This window comes from Vidua macroura, chromosome 5 (assembly GCF_024509145.1).
Source record: "Vidua macroura isolate BioBank_ID:100142 chromosome 5, ASM2450914v1, whole genome shotgun sequence".
NCBI classification, from domain to species: Eukaryota; Metazoa; Chordata; class Aves; order Passeriformes; family Viduidae; genus Vidua; species Vidua macroura.
In genome coordinates, this window is record NC_071575.1 from 3,164,842 (window position 1) to 3,187,984 (window position 23,143).

At 39.4% G+C, this 23,143-nt stretch overlaps 2 protein-coding genes across 4 annotated transcripts in view; one reads left to right on the top strand and one right to left on the bottom strand.

Moving 5' to 3' along the window:
- LOC128807173 (solute carrier organic anion transporter family member 1A2-like) overlaps positions 1–16,038 on the bottom strand; it is a 30,485-nt gene extending 14,447 nt beyond the window's left edge. Inside the window, exons 1-3 of one of the 3 annotated variants that reach the window (XM_053977333.1) lie at positions 15,993–16,038; positions 13,368–13,413; positions 710–808 (exon numbers count right to left, since the gene is read on the bottom strand). In XM_053977333.1, coding sequence (XP_053833308.1) covers positions 710–808; positions 13,368–13,391 — 123 coding nt within the window. In that variant the 5' untranslated portion in view covers positions 13,392–13,413; positions 15,993–16,038. Of the gene's footprint in view, positions 1–709; positions 809–4,146; positions 4,200–13,367; positions 13,414–13,681; positions 13,711–15,992 lie in introns of those variants that run through there. The other 2 variants (XM_053977332.1, XM_053977334.1) reach the window with 2 other exon arrangements.
- On the top strand, positions 15,357–18,700 carry IAPP (islet amyloid polypeptide). Its single transcript, XM_053977339.1, has 3 exons — positions 15,357–15,445; positions 15,585–15,719; positions 18,291–18,700. The coding sequence occupies exons 1-3, from the start codon at positions 15,366–15,368 to the stop codon at positions 18,478–18,480; spliced, it is 405 nt and encodes a 134-aa protein (XP_053833314.1). The 5' UTR covers positions 15,357–15,365; the 3' UTR covers positions 18,481–18,700.
- The last annotated feature ends 4,443 nt before the right edge of the window (positions 18,701–23,143 follow it).

Consider the following 23,143-nt stretch of genomic DNA (forward strand, 5'->3'; position numbering starts at 1 on the left):
AATTAAGATCCTTTCCTTTGGCCAAATTACTCGATCCAGGATCTGCTGTCCCACCTCAGCAGAGGTCATGAGGCCAGAACAAGTAATTTCAACCAAAAGGATTAAATAACATGTCCTTTTTACAAGACAATTAGTAGCAACTGACAGCTAAAAAGTTAAAATTAATGAGTGCAGTAGTATTCAAACCCTTTTAACTTCAGGCTTCTTTAGAAACAGCATCTAGGAAATGAAAACAATATTAATTTTAAATACATCTGCTGCAAAAGCTAAAAAGCAAAAGAAATTTATTTGGGTTTTTAATTACTATTTTTAAAAAGTTATTTTACAAGATTTTCCAGCATTTCTTGACAACTTGAATTACTATTCAAGATCAACAGCAAGTTTTTACTGCCACATCCCAGTCAGTAAAGCTTATTTCATAGCTTTAAGAAGGAAGGGTAAACGTGTTTGACTGTGGGGGGATTATAAAAAGTCAGTGGTGGAGCTTCAAAGCAGCAATGAATCAATACTCCAACATATCACAGAGTGGAAAGTTCAGGGAGAGCAAAAACCAGCACAGTTATTTACAAACTTTTCTAAGGGCATTAAGGGGAAAAAAAAGAACAGCTCATGCATTCATTTAATCTAGGCTGTAACTTCTACCAAAACACTGTCAATGCAAGCAATTTCAGCTGTGTGTTCCTACAAAATCACTAAAATATTGCTGTACCTTCAGCTTGGAAATGCAGCAGAACTTGTCCTCTGCACGTGGCTTCTCAGGCTCCCTCATGTTGTCTTTTTTAATTGACACTGGTGTCTGTTTCTGAGTCTGTCAGCCATCCCATTGCAGTGTTGAAAAAAAAAAAAAGAGAGAAAAGAACAAAAGTTTTTGTCCCATGTTTGCAAAAATAAGATATTCCTTCCAAGATATTTAATATTTTAGCATTTTCCTTAAATATTTGCAAACCGGATTGCAACAAATCCTACAAGTTGATGGATTTTATTCTAAATGAAGTAACTTGGTTAGAGTAGAGACATTAATCTCTTGGCATCAAAATTAGACGAAAACAAAATAAAACCAAAACCACCAGACCAGCTCAAGCTCTAAATGGACACAAAACAGACTCCATTCTCCTTCCCCTCCCAAGATTTTCAAAAATATTCCTCTTTATTCGTCCGCCTACTTTTGCTTATCTCCATCTCAACTTGATGATTAGAGTGTCTCACAGTGCTAAGCTGCCTGCTTTCTTAACATTTTACATGTATTCCAAAAAAGCGTTCAAAGAGGGAGCAGTGTATTCCAGGGACTTGGATATACTGACCTGTAAAAGCCCTGACACATCTGAGGGTTTGCACAAGGAATCCAACAGCTTTTTATTCTATTCATTCTAAGGGCTCCTACAGAGACTCCATTAAATAAAGTTCTGCAATACAGTTCCCTGAGATCCGGTGGAGTAAGCTGAAGAAAACCAGGGCAAGCCAGAGCCCTACCTGAGAGGCAGGATGGATACAGGTTAATTTCCTCTTTTTTTGTCTGGGGTACACTTTCCAAGTGGTCCTGCAGCACCTGCTCTGCTCTGTGCTTGCCACTTCATGGGTCCAGCTTGACCAGCCCACCAACAGGACTCAGCTGCGCTTCAAATTCTTCACCTCAGCACCCTCCTGGCCAATCTCTCCAAACATTAATTTCTACAACAATGTTAATCCTCTCAAGTGCGTTTCCTAACTAGCTTGATTCCTAGCAAATCCACAGGCATTAACTCCTTCTGTGGCTACCTTCTCACCTGCAGTTTGTAAAAGCACAATGCATTGTTCCAGCGTTGCTGGAAATACTTTACAATTAACTGTAGGTGGTCAGCACTTAGACAATTAGCTATAATAGATACAGAGATTGTATTTCTGCTTTGCTCACAGATACTTCTACAAACTGTGTTCAGTCACAGGACTGAACTGTGCTAGTACAGTCTTTTTTTTTTTAATTTGAAATAAAATTTATATCCCAGGGAATCATTTATGCCTTATCTAAATACTGCTTTTGTCTGAAGCCCACCAGCAATACCAAAACTTAACAGCAGTGCCCTATATTTGTCCTCTTCTAGGAGCTGGCAAAGGGATTCTTTCCCTTTCTGTACCAGTCCCTGCATTTCACTGTCACACACAGGGAACATCATCTGGCTAATTGTAGGTTTTTTCTCCTGGTGCTACAAGATACCAGACAGCAACCTGTTACCATTTGGTTTGGGGAATCAGACACGTCACACTGCTCCTCATGCAATTACAGCAGTCAAAAGAGCATTGTTTGCCTTTAATTATTCACACCTTCCCTCAGAGCACAAATTATGATCCAGGAAAATAAAAAAAGCATTTCAATCAATTTGTTACTGGGAAGATTATTAAGATTATTAATTGAATAACAAAATAGACAGGATCATTATTTCCAGCTCTTTTTCTGAAATTGCTTTCCCTAGTTTTATAATATTTTGTGGTCACACTTTATCAAATGTTACTGACGCCAAGACAGACTAACAGCCTAAATTATCAGAAAGACACAGGTGCATAACTCACTCAGCTCAGGTGCATTCACACCACTCTTTAAGTCCAGGTTAGAATTTAAATTACCATTTCTGTGCCTCAAGATGAACCAAGTGTGCTCATGCTCCCTACTTCCATCTACCTGCTCTCCATTGTACATTCCTCTTGTGTACCTTGTCTACACTCTTGGGCTCTTCAGACTCATCTGCAAACCTCTTTAGCTCCATTAACAGTCCAATATATAGCTCTATTAAGATACAATTATATTAAAATGGGCATGCAAACGTTTGCCCTTGGGTTCTTTCTGACCTACCAGCTGTCATGTGAACACCTGCACCACAATCCCACTCATAAGCCTGCAATGTTCACTGAAATTTCAGGGAAAAGGGCAGTAAAACTCCTCCCTCCACTTCTGCATTGAGCTGGTGACATATTTATGGCAGGCTGGGAAGTTGGCAATGGCACCACAACTGCCCCTTCCAGTCATCTGCAGTGTCTGAGTAAATCTCCAGGGGCAGCCAGAAGGACAGACCAGAGATCAGAAGAACCCACTCTGCCCATGCACAGACATTTCTCACAGTGGGGGCAGCTCAAAGCAGCTGGAGGACACACAGCACCCAGGGTAACCTGGGCTGAACAAGGCTGGCTTAAAACCAGAGCTCATCCTTCCTGCCTGGACCAAAACAGGCTTGTTTGGTGCAGCTGCCAACAGCAGGCAGGCAAGCACTGAGACATCACTTTGGACCCACGTGTCCCACACAAACCCATCACATTAAATCACATTTCACTGATGCCTCAGGTTTAGCTTTTATATTTTTCACATTCTGTGCTGCTTTAGTGTGCACTTCTGAGCTTCATATGAGGGGATGGTGAGCTCTCTGCACAGAGCAGGGAGACAAAACAATTCCTTCTCCAGCTGGGCACCAAGGACAAATGATCCAAAGCTCAGGCCCAGGAGCACAAACAACGTGGGCTGGAGAGAGAAAAACAAGCAGGATGGGAGTGCCTGGGCTAAAGCTGGAATGGGACAATGAACTGCAAGGTGCAAATGGAGCAGAGCTGATCCCAGTGAGAGCCCCCGGGAGCGCTCGTGCATTTTGGGACCATTTTGGTTCCTCTTGGGTGCAGCCCTGGCTGGGCTCTGGTGCTGCCCAAGGTGGGTCCATGGAGGAGATCCTTTGAATAAATCCCTGCTTTATTCTTTAGCTCTGCCCAGCCTCTGCTCTAGGGCAGCCTTCACAAGGCATCATCACTCTAGCTAACTAATAAAAAGGAAAAAAGCACCCAAATACCTGCATTTAAAGTTGACGATGCAATGTTTTGCAAGTTGCCTTGCCTAACTCCCAAGAGGACATGCTACTTTCAAAGTACAACTCATCTTCCATTTAGCTCAGCTTAGTCATACAGATTAAACTGCCACATCTTTATTTTGTTTACAGGGTTAAAAATCACAAAACATAACGATTCAGAAAGCAATTATGGTGGCAGAATTTTTAACTATTTTTCTGGTTGCAAAAAGCTTTTTGAAATCTTGTTTTACTAGGTAGAGCTCAAACTATTACTCAAATGCAATTACATTAATGTTAGACTGAGACAAGGGAAAATATTCTCATGGCAAAACAATTAGGTACTTACAGTTTTGAAAAGGTTTCTGCTAGAAATCACTGATACGGGACACTTGAACTTTGACTTTAAATCTACATTGTTGAAAATTAACCAAGTGTGGGGCAACTTGTGTTTTTGCCAAATTGTTTCAGCTGTGCATTTTAGAGTGCTCAGATGTGACAGATATGGACTGAGTTCTCAAAAGAAAAATTAAGCCCATCTCTTTTTTTCTTCCCTGAAAAAAAAAAAAAAAAAGGCTAAGGGCTACATCTGTGTCAGATCTCTGAGTGTGAGATGCTGACACTCCTGTCCACTGAAGACATCCAGAGAGCACCCACAAGCAAGAAAAGAACTTTAGGAGTGCACCTAAGTGTGTAAATTTACAGGCTGGGTGGACTTTAGGAAAGGGTGACACAGGGTCAGAAGGGAAGAGGGGAATGAGATTAGGTTATTGATTACTGGACGTTGCAAAATCAGGGAGTAATTTGTCCAAGAGCAAATATTTCTGGTTAACACGACAGGAAGAGACCATTTGACTTCAATTAAGTCCATTAGGCATCTCATCTAAGAACCAGTAGATACACCTTCAAGTCCTGGTGCTGAGACAGGTTTCATTTGTGACCTCAAACCTCTTGTTGAAACTTGTGTTTGTCCCCTTCCCAGAAAGAACTACTAATGCACGCCAAAATCCTAAATGCCATGTCCCAGGGTGGGACTGGGATTCACGAAAGCCTCAATTTCTGATACAGTATCTTCTCAGTCCTCACACATGGGAAAAACTCTCAAGCAAAAAGCTCTTTACTTGCTTCTGATACGTGAAAAGCCTCATACTTCCTCAGAAAAGACACATTTGGTTAGAGCTAGAGCACTGCTTTCTGTTTTCGCTTCCTAATGGTCTCCAAATCACCCCTGATGTCTGCCTGTACTGGGATTTGGCTTATACATCTTAACAAGAAATAGAAAGTATGTTTCCCCCTATGGCCCTCTAACAAAAACCTGAGGTAAATTTTTTATTTCAACAGTTTTCTTGCATTTTCTTGCATTTTATATTTTCTTTACTTACCCACTGCCACTTTTAGGAAATTACAACATCCTCTGACAAGATAATAAGACAAAAACCCGCGGTCCGAGCTGTGAGGATACTGCCCACTGAAATAAGCAAAATGGGGAAACAAAAGCCATTGTCCTGGAGTTTAATAAATTATTACATAAATAACCATTAAACAAACTTTACTGACATTAAAAAAAATCATAATAACATCACATCCAAGCCTGTGTAATTCTACAGTCTCTGTAATATTATTTTGTTCAACAATAATTTCAGCTCAGGGCAAGTAAGGTTGAAGATTCAGACCCAACAAAGGAATTACAAAAAAATGAAAATCAAAGTTTCCAGTCAAATAAACACTACCTTGTAGTAGGCACTTAAAAATTTCCTTCAAATACTTATGTCCGTGGCAGAAAAATTAACCCAGTTTTTTTTTTAAGGGGCAGTTTAAGTGATTTATAATTGGCAACAGGTACGTATTAAATACCTCTCCAAGAAGAGAGGAGTAGATATGTGAAGTTATCATATGCTCATAAATGCACAGTTTAATATTCAGGCAATTTATGTAAAATTCAAGACACAGTGAATTCAGCATTGTTCTTGATTGTGAGTAATTCATGGGTTATAGAGCATTACAGAGAGTCTGTGATGTCTTAGCATACAGAATTCCCTTCTTCTCCACGGGGTTTCTGCTAAAGGCAATGTTCTCACTAAGTTCACTACCTCCTGCATTATCAACCTTCTGTTGGAGAAACTGAGAGACCACAAGTATTTTATCCTGTCTGGAGAGATTTTGTTTGAGGGGTTGCTCTAATCATTCCGATGCTTCATTGCAAGGAATGTATCTCGAGAACATCAAGTGTTTGTCCAGAATCAGGAATAACCTTTTCTTAGCAAGGAGTTGTGTTGAAGAGCCTCATCCAGAGTCTCACAACAGGCACTAGAGTCAGATATTTCCAGAGAGTAATTTATCCCACTTTAAGACAGCTACAGAAAATAAGTGGGAGGAAGAAGGTCTCTGGAGGTGCTTCTTTCTTCCCTTTGATTTGGAAGTCCCAGGAGCTTAGATTGGTCTGGATAAAAAACTTTCTGTCCAGTTTGAGCCTGAATTCAGATTTACTTTGACCATCCAGTAAGGTTTCCTTCCCTTTCACCTCAATGGAACTCATGTCAGCTGCAGGCTAAATAAAAATTCAGATCTGTCCTCAACTCTGCCATCGACTCTACTCATCCCTTTCAACTCATGACTGACTCAATTTTTTCCCATGTAACACAATAAAAAAATTAAAAACAATAAAAATAAAACAAAAACAATCAACATACTTTTCTAAAAAACATTCAGACCCATTCCTTGGAGATAATACTGCATAGGTTCAAAACATTATTCCTGTCTGGTTTCACAGCTAGTTATTTATTTAATCCAGTGATACTGACATAACAGTTTCTCCCTTAAGAAAGCAGTTTAGCACATTGATTTGCACTTGTATGGATTTGGGGGCTTTGCTTTTGTTTTGCCAAACCATGTTGATGCCTTCTAGCCTTGCAGCAAAATTTATGAGGACATAAATTTCTTTATTCTTCATAAAATTCGCTGCAAGTCTGGAAGATATTCTGTTGTACAAACCTCTGGTTTTAAATGTTAGGAAACAAATGTTTCAATTGTCAAAACAGCTTTTCAGTATAATTATATACTTTCGGGCAGTACTTCCAGGGATTTGTTGTGTGATCAGGTCGTCAGCTTTCCACCAACGAGGCAAATTGTCTCAGGAACATACTCTGAGAAAAGCTAAAGGAACAAACTGCAAGGCTGACTGGCAGCTCCAAGCTTCAAAGTCTCTCTGGAGCCTTTTCCTCTGAAAAAATGACATTACCTATGATTCATCGATCAGTGCTTTATGTAACCTGATAGCATCTCACTTTCACTATCCATCAATCCACGAGGATTTCGGGGTGTGATAATGTGTTTTGTGTGCAGAGACACCATCAGGCTAGATGGTTAAAGGTGATATTCCTGGCCTTTCCAGGCACACTGTACTCAGCTCACTCCTAAAAGGTGTGAAACATCTGAGGGGAAGGTCCAGGATCTTTTGGGAATCAGGGACATAGCTAGGCATGCACCTGTGAGCACAGCTTTTCTATAGACATCCTGTTTTTCAAACATGGGAAATTTTCACAGGATCCCCTGAAATAGATACTCTTACTCAGAAAGAAATAATATACTCTTACTCAGAAAGTTGCATGAAATATACATCCTCTTTTGGCAGCGAAAATTAAAGTGCTGGCTTCAAATAACAGTGTAGCTTTAAGAGTTTCTGATAAAAAACGCGTCGCCTCTACGGTGGCAATTTCTACAGTTCTTTCAAGAGTGGCTTTTTTCACTTCTGCAAATTGTTATGGGTATTATAAAAGGCAGCAGGGTGATATATGACTTAAGGCAGTGGGCTGTAGTGATCCACAACACCATGAAGATTATGCCTGCTAATGACAACATCCTAAAAAATAATTGAAGAATGTGCTAACCCGTCGTTTACGTGAAGTATGAAATGTGCTGCTGGCGTGAAATTATGTATGACATTGTCAACATTGCTCATTTTTACACTAAGCATGAACACAATTCCAATATGGGAGTGTGAAAACTCTCTAAAATCAAAAGAGCCATTTGCAGCCCATGGGAGCTCTGTGAAAACAAAGAAAATCAAGCCTACAGTCACTAGAATCGTGGTCACTAGCCAGAGTGGAAATGTGTAGGAGTCCTGCAAATCAAGAAAAATAATAAAAACTACTTATGCAGACAGTAATTTATGTAACAGAAAATACTCTGAAATCAAAAGCAGAATTCAAGATACCCACTCCAAATGTACAGTAGGCATCCAACACCTATGGATTTTAAGGACACTTCTCCTGAAGTCTGTGCACAAGGCTCTTTTCTCAATCAAATGCTTTCATAAGGTGACTTTTCAACTTTTTCCCATTGAAATGTTATCATTCATTAGCACAATGACTTAATATGAAATTATTTCAATATGTTAATGAGTGAAATGTTCCAGAGCCTCATTTCCCCCCACCCCTCACAATAATGCCATGCTTTCAATTTTCCACTGAGTGTTTGGCTCAAAAACAATTTATCACAAAAAAACACCCCTGTTTGGACTAACCATGTCACTTGTAGCTCCTAAATTATTTGTGAGAGCTCACATTTAAGTACTGACTTCTTCACACCATTCCTGAATTCTTATTAAGGATGCTCTCAACCAAAAGTGGATTTGCTGCTAAATGGAAGGAAACAGCAATATTTGGTGTAAAAGACACTCCCAAAACAGACCAAAAACACACTAAAGGTTTTCAGATGCCTATGCTGAACTTCTAATGAATTTTTAATGACTTCTTACAGTAGAAAGACAGTTTCATGTACCTATTCAAGTTCCTTGTGCTTATCAAAGTCTTTTCTCATCTCCAAGTAGAATGAAAAGGTCAGGTCTTGCACTCACACACACAGTGATTCAGGCACGCTGTAAATTCAGCCCTACTGCACTTCTTCTTGAAGAAGGGCTATCTTATTTTGCAGCTACGTGTGATGACATGCCATAAATAAGTTAATTAATGTTTCATGATATTGTCAATGTAAATTCTCCTACGTAAGCTCATAGACTGCATCTACCCTTAGTGAAAAATTATTACGAACATGACTGATGCTCAGTTCAGCACAAGTCTCCTTTTTAAACAGCAGGGAAAATGCCACTATTAATAGCAGAGCTGTCAAGACAGCATCATCTAAAAGACTCAGAGTGTTTCAAGACAAAGCCAGATTGTCATTCTCTTGCAGCAGTTTGCAGAGAAGAAAAAAAAAATCTGATTTTTTTAAAAGTGGGATAGCTTAAAAGAAAACTTCATTAAAACTTTTGCACTGCATCAGGTGTGGAGGGCTGACATGAATCTGTGTGGAATTCTTTTGGAAACCAGCAGTTTCTCTGAGAGGTGACTGATTTCATTAGCTTTGCATTTCCCAGTGATTCAGCTGCAGTGGAATGAGGCTGGGGAGCACGGAGGCTGGTTCCTGGTCTCCCTGCACCTTCTGCAGATGTCTGTGCTCTTTATCAAAGATGCTGGGGTGGGGAAGAAGGGGTGGAGAGTTCTCACAGTTACTAAATCAGAAACAGCACTTCCACACATGCCTAATTCCTCTCTTTGTTCCCCTAACAGGAGCATTTAGGGAGACTTCATTCTGTCATTCAGTAGCTATGGGCTGCCCAAATTGAGGCCTCCCAGGACCTGAAGGGAACCCACAAGAAAGATGGAGATGGACTGTTTACAAAAGTATGGAATGACAGGACATGGGGGAATGGCTTCACACTGGCAGAGAGTAGGTTTAGTTGGGATATTAGGAAGAAATTCTTCCCTGTGAGGGTGGTGATGCCCTGGCACAGCTTGCCCAGAGCAGCTGTGGATGTTCCATCCATCCCTGGAAGTGTCCAAGGCCAGCTTGGATGGGGCTCTGAGCACCCTGGGATAGTGGAAGCTGGGGGTTGGAATTGGATGATTTTTAATGTCTCTTCCAAGCCAGGCCATTCTATGATTCTGTAATTCAATATATTCACCCTGCCCTTCCTTTCAGCAAGGCTTTTTGTTCTGCTTTGAAGTACACATGAATACAACACGTTAGAGAACTCCCTATGCTATTACAGAAGTGGCAGGTATACATTCCAACAATATCTTCGGAACCTGAACACCTTTTTCTACATTAATTGCTACAGAAAGTGACCAAGGAGAATTAATTAGCATAGCAGGAAGCAATGGATGACTACCAGAAAGGAAGAACAGTTTTTCTATTCCATAGTCCTATTTACCATCAGCACTGTTTAGAGCCCTTGAGAGTGACATTGGTAACCAAAAGGGAGTCCTGCTTTTGCTTTTAACTTCTGGAAACAGGTTGCAGGAGAGACAGGGGGGAAAAAAATCAAAAAGTTAAACCTTCTGTTGTATTCAAAGGTAAATTGTTGGATGCAATTAAAACTCTATAAAGTGTAAGTAAGAATGGCACTAGGAACTACAATTCACCAACCAGTGGGCTGTCAGTTCTGCCTTTTCTGATCTAAACATGGAGTTTATTCCCCCTGCTTGAGGGATTCCCAGCTACAGGCACTGATTCAGCACAAGCTGCTGAGCTCATTCTCAGAGCAATCCTTAGCAATAGTCCTGTCAGGCTACGTCATTGTTCTGTCAATGGCGTGAGCTGAGTAACAAAATACATCATAAAAGTTGGTTTGAAACACTCTTGACTACCCAAATTACTCCTTTTCATTTGCTCATCAATTCCAGGGATGGACACTGTTTATTTCTGAATCATCTTTTTTTTCCACTGGGGGAGAAATGAGTAACTTTCCACCTCTTACCTCTCAGCTGCTTCTTACATATTTCTCCCTCAGGTTTAACATCAGTTTTGGGATCAACAGGAACAGCTCTTTGTGTTTTTATCAGCACTGAAATGGCCCACATGCAACAGGGGTAACAAAGAAAGTTGTGCTAGCAAAAGCATATTTAATGAAACACTATTTGAACAAAGCAGTTACACACAGCTTAAGTGCTAACAGTAGAAAATTACAACTCCACACACACCAGAAAGTGCAAACACTGTAGTATTCAACAACACAGCACCAAGCAAGAAATACTGGGAAGAGAGCATTATAGCTAAAATTTATGGACTTTGCCATCCAAAAGTAAAAATTTAGGGAACAATCAAGGTTCCTAATCATAATTCTCTAGAGTGATTTTACACTCCCTCTGATGTTCCACACAGTTTTTGGCTCACAGAATGACTAGGTTGAAAGAGACCCACGAGTTACAATAGTGCCCTGATAGCCAGGACAATCCTGGATATTTTAGGACATAAAAAATGACAGCAGAAAACCTGATTTACTCTTCTAATTTCAGATTTGGCCATATGGGGTACTCTGACTTTTTCAGAGGTGCTAACACTGTCAATGAAACCTCTTTTTTTTAATGCTTTATTTTTGGTTTGCATCTTAATTAAAAAAGAATGAAAGGCTACTAAAATTGGTATAAACAATTGCATTAAACATTGTGCTCAGCTCACGTAACAGCTACAAGCTGTGACACACACACCACTCTGTGTCATTGCTGGCAATGTTTACACTGATGGATGGCAATGCTGCTGCTGTTCTGATTGCTGGTTTATTCAAAAAATTGAAATAAGTACTGAAATAGTTGAAACTGAAATTGCAAGTTAATGACTAAACCTGTCCTTTTTTCCATTTTGATACAACAGGCCAAGTAATCCACAAGTTATTCACACACTTCCAGCTCCTGGTAACTGAGCAACAGGGTAATTTACTGGAGACATCTGCCTCACACAGCTGCACAGCAGCTGGGGAAACACCTGCACCAGGTAAGGCGGCCCTGACACTCCTGAATGGGGGAGAGCAAGAGTCTTAACGCGTCTCATTAACGTTCTTAAGCAAAGGTAGAACTCAGACATTGAAAAGCAGCCATTAAAAGTGGGAACCAGCTGCCCAGCAGGTGCCAAGAACAGCCTAAGGCAAAGGAAAATGTGAGAAAGAGGGAGACAACCTTTAATCTCAGGCACTGAGCACAGAAGAGAGTTGAAGCAGCCCGGTGGAATTCATTTTATTTGCATTTTGTAAACACCTGCACCTGAGCGAGTCACCCAAGGCTACTTTTGTAGGCAAGAAAAGAGAAACAGGCACAGCCCATCTCAGCTGGCTTAGACTCCTGCATTAGAAACAGGCACTAGGATGGTGTCCCTATTCCCCAGACATTTAGTGACACAAATCCCACTCCCCAGGACATGAAAGCAGCAGACACTTGAGCCAAGGCTGCTTCCCCTGTTCCTCTGCTGCCAGGGCACCCCCGTGCAGAGCAAGGGCAGCATTCTGCAGTTCCAGACTTCTAGGCAGCTTCCAGAAGGAATCAGGGAACTGGCAAAACACATCTGGATTGTTTTTGAACCTCAGCTCTGGTGTCAGCTAACAGGCACATTTCTTTAGACAAATCTTTGCATAAAGACTTAAACACCAGTATAAATATCTAAAATTACCTTTACTACTCAGAATAGAAGTGATCACAGATTTCTTTAATGAGAACACTTGATTTTCTTTTTCCTTAGGCTGACACAACACGTGTTAGAGAACTCTGTGTTGTCAACAACTATATGTTGTCATGCACAGGAATAAAGGGTTTTTTCTAAGATCAAGGTTGAGGAACTTTGTCAGTGGTAAAAACAGCTTTCCAACCACTCACTGAATGGCACTGACTGTAAAGTATTTAGTGCCACCATCTTGAAATTCGAGTTATGAACTGTTCTGCTGTCAAAGAGATTCCACAATTTAATATTCCATTCCTGTTTGTGTAGGAAAACACTGCTCCTGCTTAAGAGAACTTGCAGCAGGAGCTGCAAAACCTTACTTTTGTTAACTTTACATGTGACTAATGGCTGGATAGACTTCTTGCTGACCCTGCCAAGATGCTGTGCAGCCCAGGAGGCTGGCAATGCTCCTGGGACATCATGAGCCTACTTTCATTTCCACAATGCACTCAAGAAGGAGCCTTTCTCTTCTTCTCTCAAAGCATTAGGGGCTCCCCCCCCGCCCCAATCTACTTTGCAGGACAGCTGCAATTAGGAATTTGGGATCAATACTTATTTGAAAATTGGTATTTCATTTTATTTCTCTCAAGCCATAGTTTAATTCAAGTTTGATACAGAAACCACTCAGTTGCCTTAAAACAGAAGAGATTGAGTAGTGAGTGAAGTCTTTTAAAGTCTTAAACACAAACTGATCTATCCATTGCTTTCCAGGATTTGAAACAACACCTCTCACACAGGCTAAGCATAAAGACCACTGCTGAGTGTCAGTGGCACACAGATCTCTTTCCACCCAGGAAAAAGCACAATAAGGCATTTTCAAGTTCAATATCCAAGCAGTGAAGATTGGCTGATGTCAATCCCCAGGCAGAGTATCTGTGTAATTATTTTTCAGCACAATACAATCTCTGTAAAATGGGTTTAATCATGCCTTCACGTCAGAGGAGCGAAATTGCCACTGTGAAATTAACACCAGAATGTTATTTCATCATAGTCAAATTCTACAGTGAGTCTTTGGAGAGATAAACTTGTTTCAGATGTTGCACAGAACTTACTGTCACGGCGAAGATAAAACACTGCACTTACTTCTCTTACACTGGGACTGTCCATCCAGAGAGGGAATAACAGGAACCTGGTGAAAAGAAGTGTATGATCATATAAAAACAGAGAGAAAAATATCCAGCAGTAGCTGCCTCTAAACAAACAAACAAACAAAAAAAAAAAAAAAAAAACCACAACACACACACAAAAAAAAAAAAAAAAAAAAAACAAAAACAACACCAAGGCAACACCTACAACAATTAACAAAACATTTTGTCACTTTCTAGAGCCTCATTTGCAGACTGCTGTAATCAAATTAAGAAGCTACTATCCCAGCTAAATATTCCTTCTGTATTCACCTCGAGTAGCCTGAAGTGAGCCAGCTCTGGAACTTGAGCCATTGCAAGGAAAACCTGCTACTACAGACTAAACCAACAAAGAAGGGGGTTTCCAGTTCAGGCAATGCACTTGGCACTGAAGCAGCTCTGAACGAATTCGTGTTCCTGGGGGTAGAAAAGATGCACATGGTAACATCTTATCACAGAGAACTTTTGCTCAGCTTTTGTGACAGAGCCTTGACCTTTATAAAGAATTAAAAGACCTGTTTTCCAAAGGCACTGGGGTTCCTAGCAGAAATTAAGGAGACAGAGGGGGGAAAAAACCTGATTTGCCTAATTTCCACTGAAATCAGAGGTAAATGGCTCTAATCTGTATCCTTGGAAATCTGCAATTAGGTAATCCATTAACACTGGATTTAGTCTATTAAAAGCTGTACATTTTTCCCCTGAGCCATACTCAAGGCATACTAGACAAATAAATTTGCACAGGTAGTTTTATTCTGACATTTCCTGGCTTTTTAATCCTAGTCTTTGCCTTCTGAAAAGTATTAATTGACTCAATTTTCACGCACGACAAAGAACCTGTGTTAGTAAAACATGAGACTTTACATTCATAGTGACAGAATTTTCATTCACATTTAGACTTGACTGAAAAATGTACATGATTTCTACCATGTTACCCTGAATGAGAACTCCAGCTGTCAATTTGAACAACTTTCACTCTTTTCTTATTCGTCATACAGCTTTTCTCCCTTCAGACACCTTTTCTTTCTGATCTATACTCTGCAGCAAAACTCCACAATTTTAACCCTTCCATCTTTCCTGAGATACGTTTTCCTGCATTTCAATTACCAGTGGCCTGGTGTTTCATTTGCTCTGTAACTTTTGTTACCTTATTTAGCCCTCGAAAACACCCACAGGGAATATTACCTCAGCAGCTCATCAGAGCTGCAAAATTGAGGCTACGTTTCTGATGTGCAGGATGCTACTGCAGCACCTTCAGCAGGGCATTCTGCACACACCAGGTGAATATTTCCTGATGCTCTAGTGCAATAATGACCCACCTGCCTCTGCTCCTCTCTGGGGCACTTTCTGTCTATAGGGACTGGAACTAACGACAGTCTCTCTGTGCTGCCTGATGTCAGAGCTGAGAAAGGTGTCAAGGATATATAAGAGCCAGAAAGGAAGAGGGAAAAGGATACTCCAGAGCTAGATGCAAGCGTGGAATTGTTGCATGCACACTTCTTGCTAACCAAGAGGGCTTGCTGGCTTCTCCAGTTAGATCCGTGGCCACAACAAGGTAAATAATTTCCCTTTTTTCTTACCTTACCTGCAGTGCAACAGATGTGCTTTAAAAAGCACAGTATTATTAATCACGAGCATTTTTCAGGAAAAACATAGACAACTTTAAAGTAAACTGCACTGGGGACCAGAATTTGAGACTGGGATGTGTCAGGGAATGCAAACCAGAGGTAAGGGATAGGATTGAAACTACTGGATGGAAAATGAGCATTTATTCCTGAGAGCTATATTTCTGAAACTCAGTTTTGTCACTAAACTTGAGGGGATCATTTTTCTCACTCCAGCCTGTGAAAAAGCCTAGCTGCTCTTGATTTATGGCATCAATAAGAGGATATGCTGAAGAGTATTTGGGTTAGCTTTCAGTTTTGAATCATTGTTCTTTTCAGAAAGTTTGGAAGGAAAGATGTGCAACCTAAAGCTGTCAGTTTTCTTCATTGCACTTTCTGTCACTCTGAGCTGTTTGGAAGCTACACCTATTGAGAGGTGAGTAACAAATAATCATGTTTATTTCTCTTTAGGGAAAAAGGTGTTCAGATTAGTGCATGAGTTGCTTTTGCTTTTCACGTCTCAAATATTATAAAATTAGAGTTATTAAAGCTCACTCTTTTATTGTTGCTCAAAGATTACTGTCTGTGGCTGATGATCTATCTGATGGTACTTCCAAGAGACAAGGATGGATGTTGCCTGTAATGTCACATAATACACTCTCAGCACTTAGTGAGGAAATGCCAGAACAACCAGCAGCAAAGGCAAAAAGGTATTGATTTTCCCTTTTTTCTTCCAGCCATATCAGATTGAGCCATGAAGCAAACTTTGTTCCAGTGATATCCTGCTACTTGAGAGACTTCAGCTGTTTCTCTCAAAAAAAGAGATTAAAATATCCTTCTACTAAATAGAGTAAGCATAAAGATCAGCTTTTCTGTAACATAAAGATCAAAGTGTTCAGGGTAGAAAGTGAAATCCAGGGACAAAGCTGCAAACACAATTATAACACTTTCATAAATTAAAGAGGCTGTAAATAGTACATTACCTTGAGAAGAAAGGTGTATATTGCAAGTGCCTTCCTTTTTAAAAAAATTGTCAGATTTCCAAGCCTGAAGAGGAAAAAAAAACCAAAAGCATACCCTTCTTAATAATACTAGCATTCTCTGCTAGAATGGAATTATTTTATAGTATAAATGCTTTCAGTCAGTAATTAAGCAATTTTTTAAATCACAGAATTAAATATTAATTTAATCACGGGAAGAAGGAAAAGAAGAAATTGGTTCTGATAGAGTTTCACTTGTCTGAAACACATTCTTACTTATAAATTTATAAATTCAATTTCAGGCAACTTTTTAATGAATAAAAAAAACATTTCAAGATTTATTTGCAATTTCTACTAAAAAATAAGCAGCACTGAACTATTCTACTTTTCACTATTCTACTTGATGATTTTCACAGTCATCAAGGTTGGAAGAGACCTTCAAGTTCATCTAGTTTTGTCAGGCTTTTGAGTGAATTTCTTTCAATGGCAATTCTGTTATAGATGAATTCAGTAAATACATATGTATATATAGTTGCCTGTTACTCTCTCTTTGAATATATATTTAAAAAATACTATTACATGACAATTTTTGTACCTTCCAAAGTATTTTTATAACAGAGACGAAGTTCTAACATTCTTTACAGCTATCACTTTAAAAAAAAAATACAAACCCCCCCCAAAATAACTGCAATATTCAAACACAAGGCATCACCTTGATGGGTGTGGTGTGCCTTATCTGCTTTTCTGGGGCCTTAGAACCATGTCTCACTGGGTGAGTTGTCTCCTGGCTGCAAATATTCATTTAAAGCTAAAAGGGGTGGTGGGTTCAGCCAGGCTGGACATGAGGTAGAAACCCAGCAGCTTCCTGTAAGGGCTGGAGTTTTCAACTTGATTTTGTAGCTTTAATGGAAAAGAGAATTCTGCCTCCACGAATAAAGCAGGATCTCTGTGAGAACCACCTGCTCTTTGAACCTTGTATGTTAAAGGCTTGATTAAACCCAATAGAAATACCCACGAAAGTCAATGAGAGGTTATATAAAGCCATGTCCAACAATTTTCTTTTAATGCAATTACACATTTAAAATATTAATTGCTTAAAAATTGCTGCATGTCTACTAATGGAGAGCCAGTATAATACAGACACTCCTTTCACAGCTGCTATTCCACTTGGATTCTCAGATCAACACAAATAACTGCAAAAGGTTATAGGACATTTTAGATGATAGATTTAATAATCAGTAAGCAAAGGAACATATTGGTAACTGCTCAGAGTTTGAAACTAGGATATTGTTGCTTTTCACAGTAAATTTTAGCCACAAACTGGTGTCTAACTCATGCCATATCAGCATGAAGAAGTCCAAGAAAATAAGCAATAACTCAGTAGGAATCTCAGCAAGCATTTCTGTCTGAAGGAACAACACAGCAGTCTAAGGAACAAATGTGGAAACTCAAGTTCTCTCAAGCTAGCAATTTTATTACTATTTAAAAAAAACCCTCACGTTACATAAATTTTACATGGAGTTCTGCAAATGGTCTGTTGGTTCAGATCACAAAATGTTACTTTTAGATAGGATTCCTCCTTGGACACTCTTTTTAAAGTATCAGTCAGCAGAGGATTCTCTCTCACCACAACAGAACTTCCAAGCTGCTGGTGTTCCAAAAAAAGATGTGGCAGTTTAGCCAGAGCGAAGTGGTGGAGAGACAGAGCAAAAGACCATCCTAAGTGGTACTGAGGCTGGCAGAAGCTGGCAATGCCTGCTGCCTCTCATGAGATGTGGTGCAGATGGGAGAAAAGCTTTGGGTTTAGCCCACTTGGTGTGGACTGGAATATCACCAGTCCCTTCAGTGAGAGCAGGATAGAGATTCTGTGGAAACACGAGAACTAAATCAATGTTAGTGATCATCACTATGTTAGTAATCCTCATGATATCAGCAAGAGCTCTAAATAGAGTTTAGAAGTTCAGCTGAAAGTTAAACATTTAGTCATTGCTTTCACTTAGTGTCTTACCTATACTATCATTACAGGTTTTCTGGGTGTCATAAACTGCTGTGCAGGATATCAATAAAAACGACAGGTCTCTGCATTTGAATAACCCCCATCATTAAAACTGATAATAGCACCCAGCACAAGGAATTTTTTTCAGGCACAAAGTAGGTGGTGGGAAGATTCTAACGTTCCCGTATTTGCGCACACGTTAAAAGAACTCCCACGTTAGCAGAGCTCAAATGACTGTGAGGAGCGGCACGCTCGATTGCTCATCGCTTGGCTTAACCTTGGCTCTCTCTGCTCCACCTCGGCAGCCACCAGCTGGAGAAGAGGAAATGCAACACGGCCACGTGTGTGACACAGCGCCTGGCCGCCTTCCTGGTGCGCTCCAGCAGCAGCCTGGGGGCCCTTTACCCACCCACCAACGTGGGCTCCAACACCTACGGCAAGAGGGACACGGCAGGGCTGCCAAGCACGCAGCCCCAAAACCATGCACGGCTCTAGGGCCGTGAGGCAGCTCTTGAGAAGCTCAGTTTTTAATGTATCAGCAACCTCTTGGTCGTTTATTACCTGTACAGTCTTAGCAGTGCCTTGTTCTCTGTGTGTGTGTGTGTGTGATTTATGTTCACCATCCCGCTGTGCATGTACAAGGACATGCACAGGCTACCCTTCCAACACTCCACTAAGAGCTCCAGAAATCTGCTTGGTAAATTCCTTTGTAAAAATCCACCATGAAAATAAATGGAAGAGTAATTGCAACAAGGGTTTTTTTTAAATCATCGTTATTATTATTATTAAAAGGATGAAAAAAATAACCCATGATGTGTATGTCTTTATAATCACAGCTCGGTAAGAGAAAGAAATCACCTTAAATAAAAAACAAGTATCAGAATGCTAGCAGAAGTTATGCTCTAATGGAAGTAAAATAAGAATCTTCTGGTTTTGAAACATCTCCAGCATCTTGTTTTGTACAGCTGCAGGAACAGCTAGATGAGAAAAGATGCTGCATCATGCACCATGATCATAGAATTATGCAGTTTACTGGCTGGCCTGCTTCCACTATAACATACAACAAGCAAAGAAACGTGGACTTGCAGCACTTCTGTGCCTACTTTAAGAATTTGCACTTCGTATGTAAAGATGGCATCAGAAAAATGTAAGCATAATAAGTGCTTTTAAATATGAATAAGACAAAGGTCTGATAACAATCTAGCAGGAACTCCCATCCTTGGATATTCCTTTCCTTGAACTAAAGTAACAAAGGGAAGAGAAAAAAAAACAATGAGTAGTTCAAGAAGCAAAATGCTTCATAGAAACTCAGTATTTTTTTTCACTGGCTTACTTACATTGCTACCAAAATCCAGAGAAAATATTTCACAGATGGGCAGACCTTAATGAGAATATGACATTGTTATTTTCTCCTACCTCAGCCCAGGATCAGTGCAGGCTTAAAAATCTTTAAAATCCTTTAAATTGTTAAGCAAATTTTCCTAAAGGTGACATCCTATATCACAGAAATGATGTAGTGTGGGATAAAGTGTGGGTTTGCCCACACTTCCTCAGTGAAGGGTTCACTGCCATCTGAAAAACATTATTATCCAATTAGGAAAAACATTCAGCATAACCTTGGTTCTGGAGAGGCAAATGAAAGTTTAATAACTGCCTTCAGTTGGTTTGTTTCTGTTATAAAATATACCTCCAAATAGAAACATTTTTGCTAAATTTAATGTTAAATGGCATATTCACTTCATTTCACAAAAAAAACCACATGGGAATAAAAATTACTGCTCAGGAGTCTTACTGTAAAAGTGTTACTAATTACTCTATTGAGGAAAGTTTCAACCTTCATTAATGTTCTAATTAATGATATCCATTCTGAATTTTATTGAGAAAACCATTTATAGGGTATTAAATTAGTCCAGTATTTCTGCCAGCTTGAAATGCTTTCCATCCCAGTTACTTTTGAGTTATGTTGCACACACACTGTGTGCTTAATTTGTGTTTCAGTTAGAATATTTATGTTTCAGAAAACAAATAAAGTGAGAGGAGAGCTGTGAATTGTCACTGTGACACCGTTTGTACAGAGGAGCAACCAAGTGGAGCCTTCCCTGTGGGTGGATGCTGATCCCTGGCTGATCCCAGGCTGGAATATGAGCAAGGCTTTATGCACCAGCTTTTGTGTTTTCAGCTGCCTTTTGGCAAACCCCAGCAAAGCACAGGCTGCCCGTGCACAGAACCAGTGCAACTGGGAACATTCATTTCTGCCTTCTGCACTCCTGAATCGGGTGGATTTGATACCAGCATCTGTTTCACGTGGTCAAACTATTCCACAAACACTGAAGGATGGAACTCCTATCCTAAATTCAGTGAAAGCACAGAGAGAGAGAAGAGGGGGACCATCTCACCTGTCTTCAGCTCCTCTGTGTCTACCCAGCTGTCAGTGCTCTCCTGCTGTTTGGTGGAGGAAGACAGCTTCTTCCAATTCATCCCAGCTTAGACATCTATTTTAGGATGGGATTAATCACTGCTGAAGTGCCTCTATTGCTTCATTGATGATACAGAGTGTCTAGACAATTAGCTGAAAACGAGCACTTAACTTTCAGATAACTAGAGTTAGGTGACAGGGATCTCATCTGCATTTGGTATCAACTGCTCAAACTAAAATCAAAGAGAAAAAATTTGGTAAAAAAAAAAAAAAAAAAAAACCCACACCACCAACACCTCAGACTCCAAATCACCTTTTACTCTGAGCTACCTTAGTTAATTCATCAGCTGGAGCATCTCGAGAAACTTCCTTCAGTGAGACTTGTTTTCCCTCCCCCAAATTCCCTTGGGAACACAGCTCTGCTCCCCTTCCTCCTGCTGTTGCTGCACTTGGGCCTCTCAGAAAAGAAGGATCTAGCCATAGTAAGCCTGGATACAAGCACAATCCTGAGCAAATGAGCCAGGGAAAGAAAGGATTGAAAAGGAGAAAAAAAAAAAATTAATAATTAATTAATAGTAAGCATTGCTTCATCAGCTCTGCGAACAGCATAACCAGAATTTTCAGAATATTTAAGAAAAAAATAAGTGCCTCTGTGCATTTTTTTAAATCCCAGGATGTATTTCTCAACTTCTTCAGGGATGTAAATATTACCTGAGAATCCAGCCTTACATAGCTTGGGCTCTTTTTCAATTCATCTGAACTCCCTACATCTTTCAGAGAACGTGCAAGCAAACAAAAAAATACAAGAAAGGAAAATTAAGAATGCAGACAATGTGATAAATGTGGCTATATTCCCTTTTAAAAAATACTAAACCCCTGCCTTTTAGTATGTTCTATGAAGTTGTGTTTAAAAAAAACCAGAATAATATTGAATTTCACTAAATGAGAAGGGGAAGAGTAAAAGTCATCAAACAAGCAAAAGGATTGTTAAAAAAAAAAAAAAAGATTGTAGGAACATGAAGAATGTTTTAAATGGAGTAGTGGGCCCTAGGGTCTAATATTTCTTAGGAACTATGACAGCTTCATAAAAGACAGGATTTATATTTTCTCATGATGAATAGAGTTGAGGAAAGAAATTGATTTCACTTGTAAAAGCTTGGGCTAAAACTAAGAAAGCACACAATATTCATGAAACATAAAATGTATTTTCCCAAACAGCAAATTTGGAATTAATAATTTCAATTGCTATTAAAGAAATTAGCTATTTTTCAAATAAATAAGTCTCTTGATGAGAGTTTTAAACACTAGGCTGACAAAGCTTCCATTTATTAGGAAGCTTTAATTTAATGGGATTAGGTATTAGAAAGTCTGGATTTTACTGAATGGCTTTCACTATTTGAAAGGCAATATATTGATACCCTGAATAAAATCCTTTTCCTGTAATGCACTACTGAATATCTTCAATTTCTAGATTTATGCAGGCTTTGAGCCAAGGAGCTCATTTACAAACACAGTTCAACAGGCGTGGTGTTCCCAGTGACAGGGCTGGGCAATTTTGTTGTTCTTACACAGAAAAGGGACAGCTCTGCATTCCTTCTGCAGTGCAATCAGCAAAAAAGCTGTGCTTGGGAGTGACACATCTCCCTGCTCTGCACAGAATAATGGCTGAAGTCACACGAAACTGAATCCTCCTAGGGGATGTGACAACTTCTGTCCAAATCATCCTACTCTGCTTTTTTTGTTATCTCTGTTTTCCCACACTCATAAAAAATCCCACGCTGAAAAACAAAGTATTTTTGTGGAGCTGTGTAAGGCTCCAGAACCAGACTCAAGCTCAGATGTGAAATCCACCATTTAAATTAAGCTTCAGTTTAGGAACACAAATCTGGATTCTCTAGTTTCCCTGAAATTAGAAAAATTGGTTTCCAGCTACAATTGCTATGAAAACTATTTATCCTTTATTAGATTCAGTTAAGAATACTTTCTCTAACTAAAACCTACCTTAAAATCAAAATGATAACAAAAAAAGTCTCAAAGGAGGAATCATGAATGCTAAAAGTCAAGTCATCAAAAGCTCACTAAAGAACAAGACAGTGATGATAAAACAATAGTTAAAATTGGTGTTCATTGTGCAAAAAAAATGTCTCCTTGAATGCTAAAACCTCTGAATAAAAAGAATAAATTCAAATGCATTTTAAGCCTAACAATAGGGCTGACTTGAGTAACAATCATGCCATAAAGTCATAATTTCCTAGAAATGCTCTTAAAAATACAAAATAGGTTTAATTACTCAAATTAAGAATCTTAGATCTGCCCCTACTATAATAACTTTTTTCCTCTCCACCTTAAAAGGCTCTTTTTGATCCTGCATTAGAGACAGTGAAACTGTTTCTTATAGGCTCTTTTACAATATCCTTAATGTAAATAATCATAGCACAGGTAACCTGTGCTCTGCTGCAGAACAGCTAGTGACATTTATTATTTTTCTTTTCAAAAGGGATTAATATACTGGGGTGCATCGAAATAATTGGAGTTGCAATAAATAAATCATTACACAAGTGAATTTAAATAGTTAGAATCGATTTTAAATGAAGTGCTCCTCAACAGGATTAAAATAGCATTAAACCCAGAACGTGCTTATTATTATTTACACTCTCAACAGAGGCAGATCAGTTTGTTTTTTTTTTTTTCAAACAGAATCAGCCCTTATTCATTAAGCAGTCCCTTTGGAAGGAGTCAAAG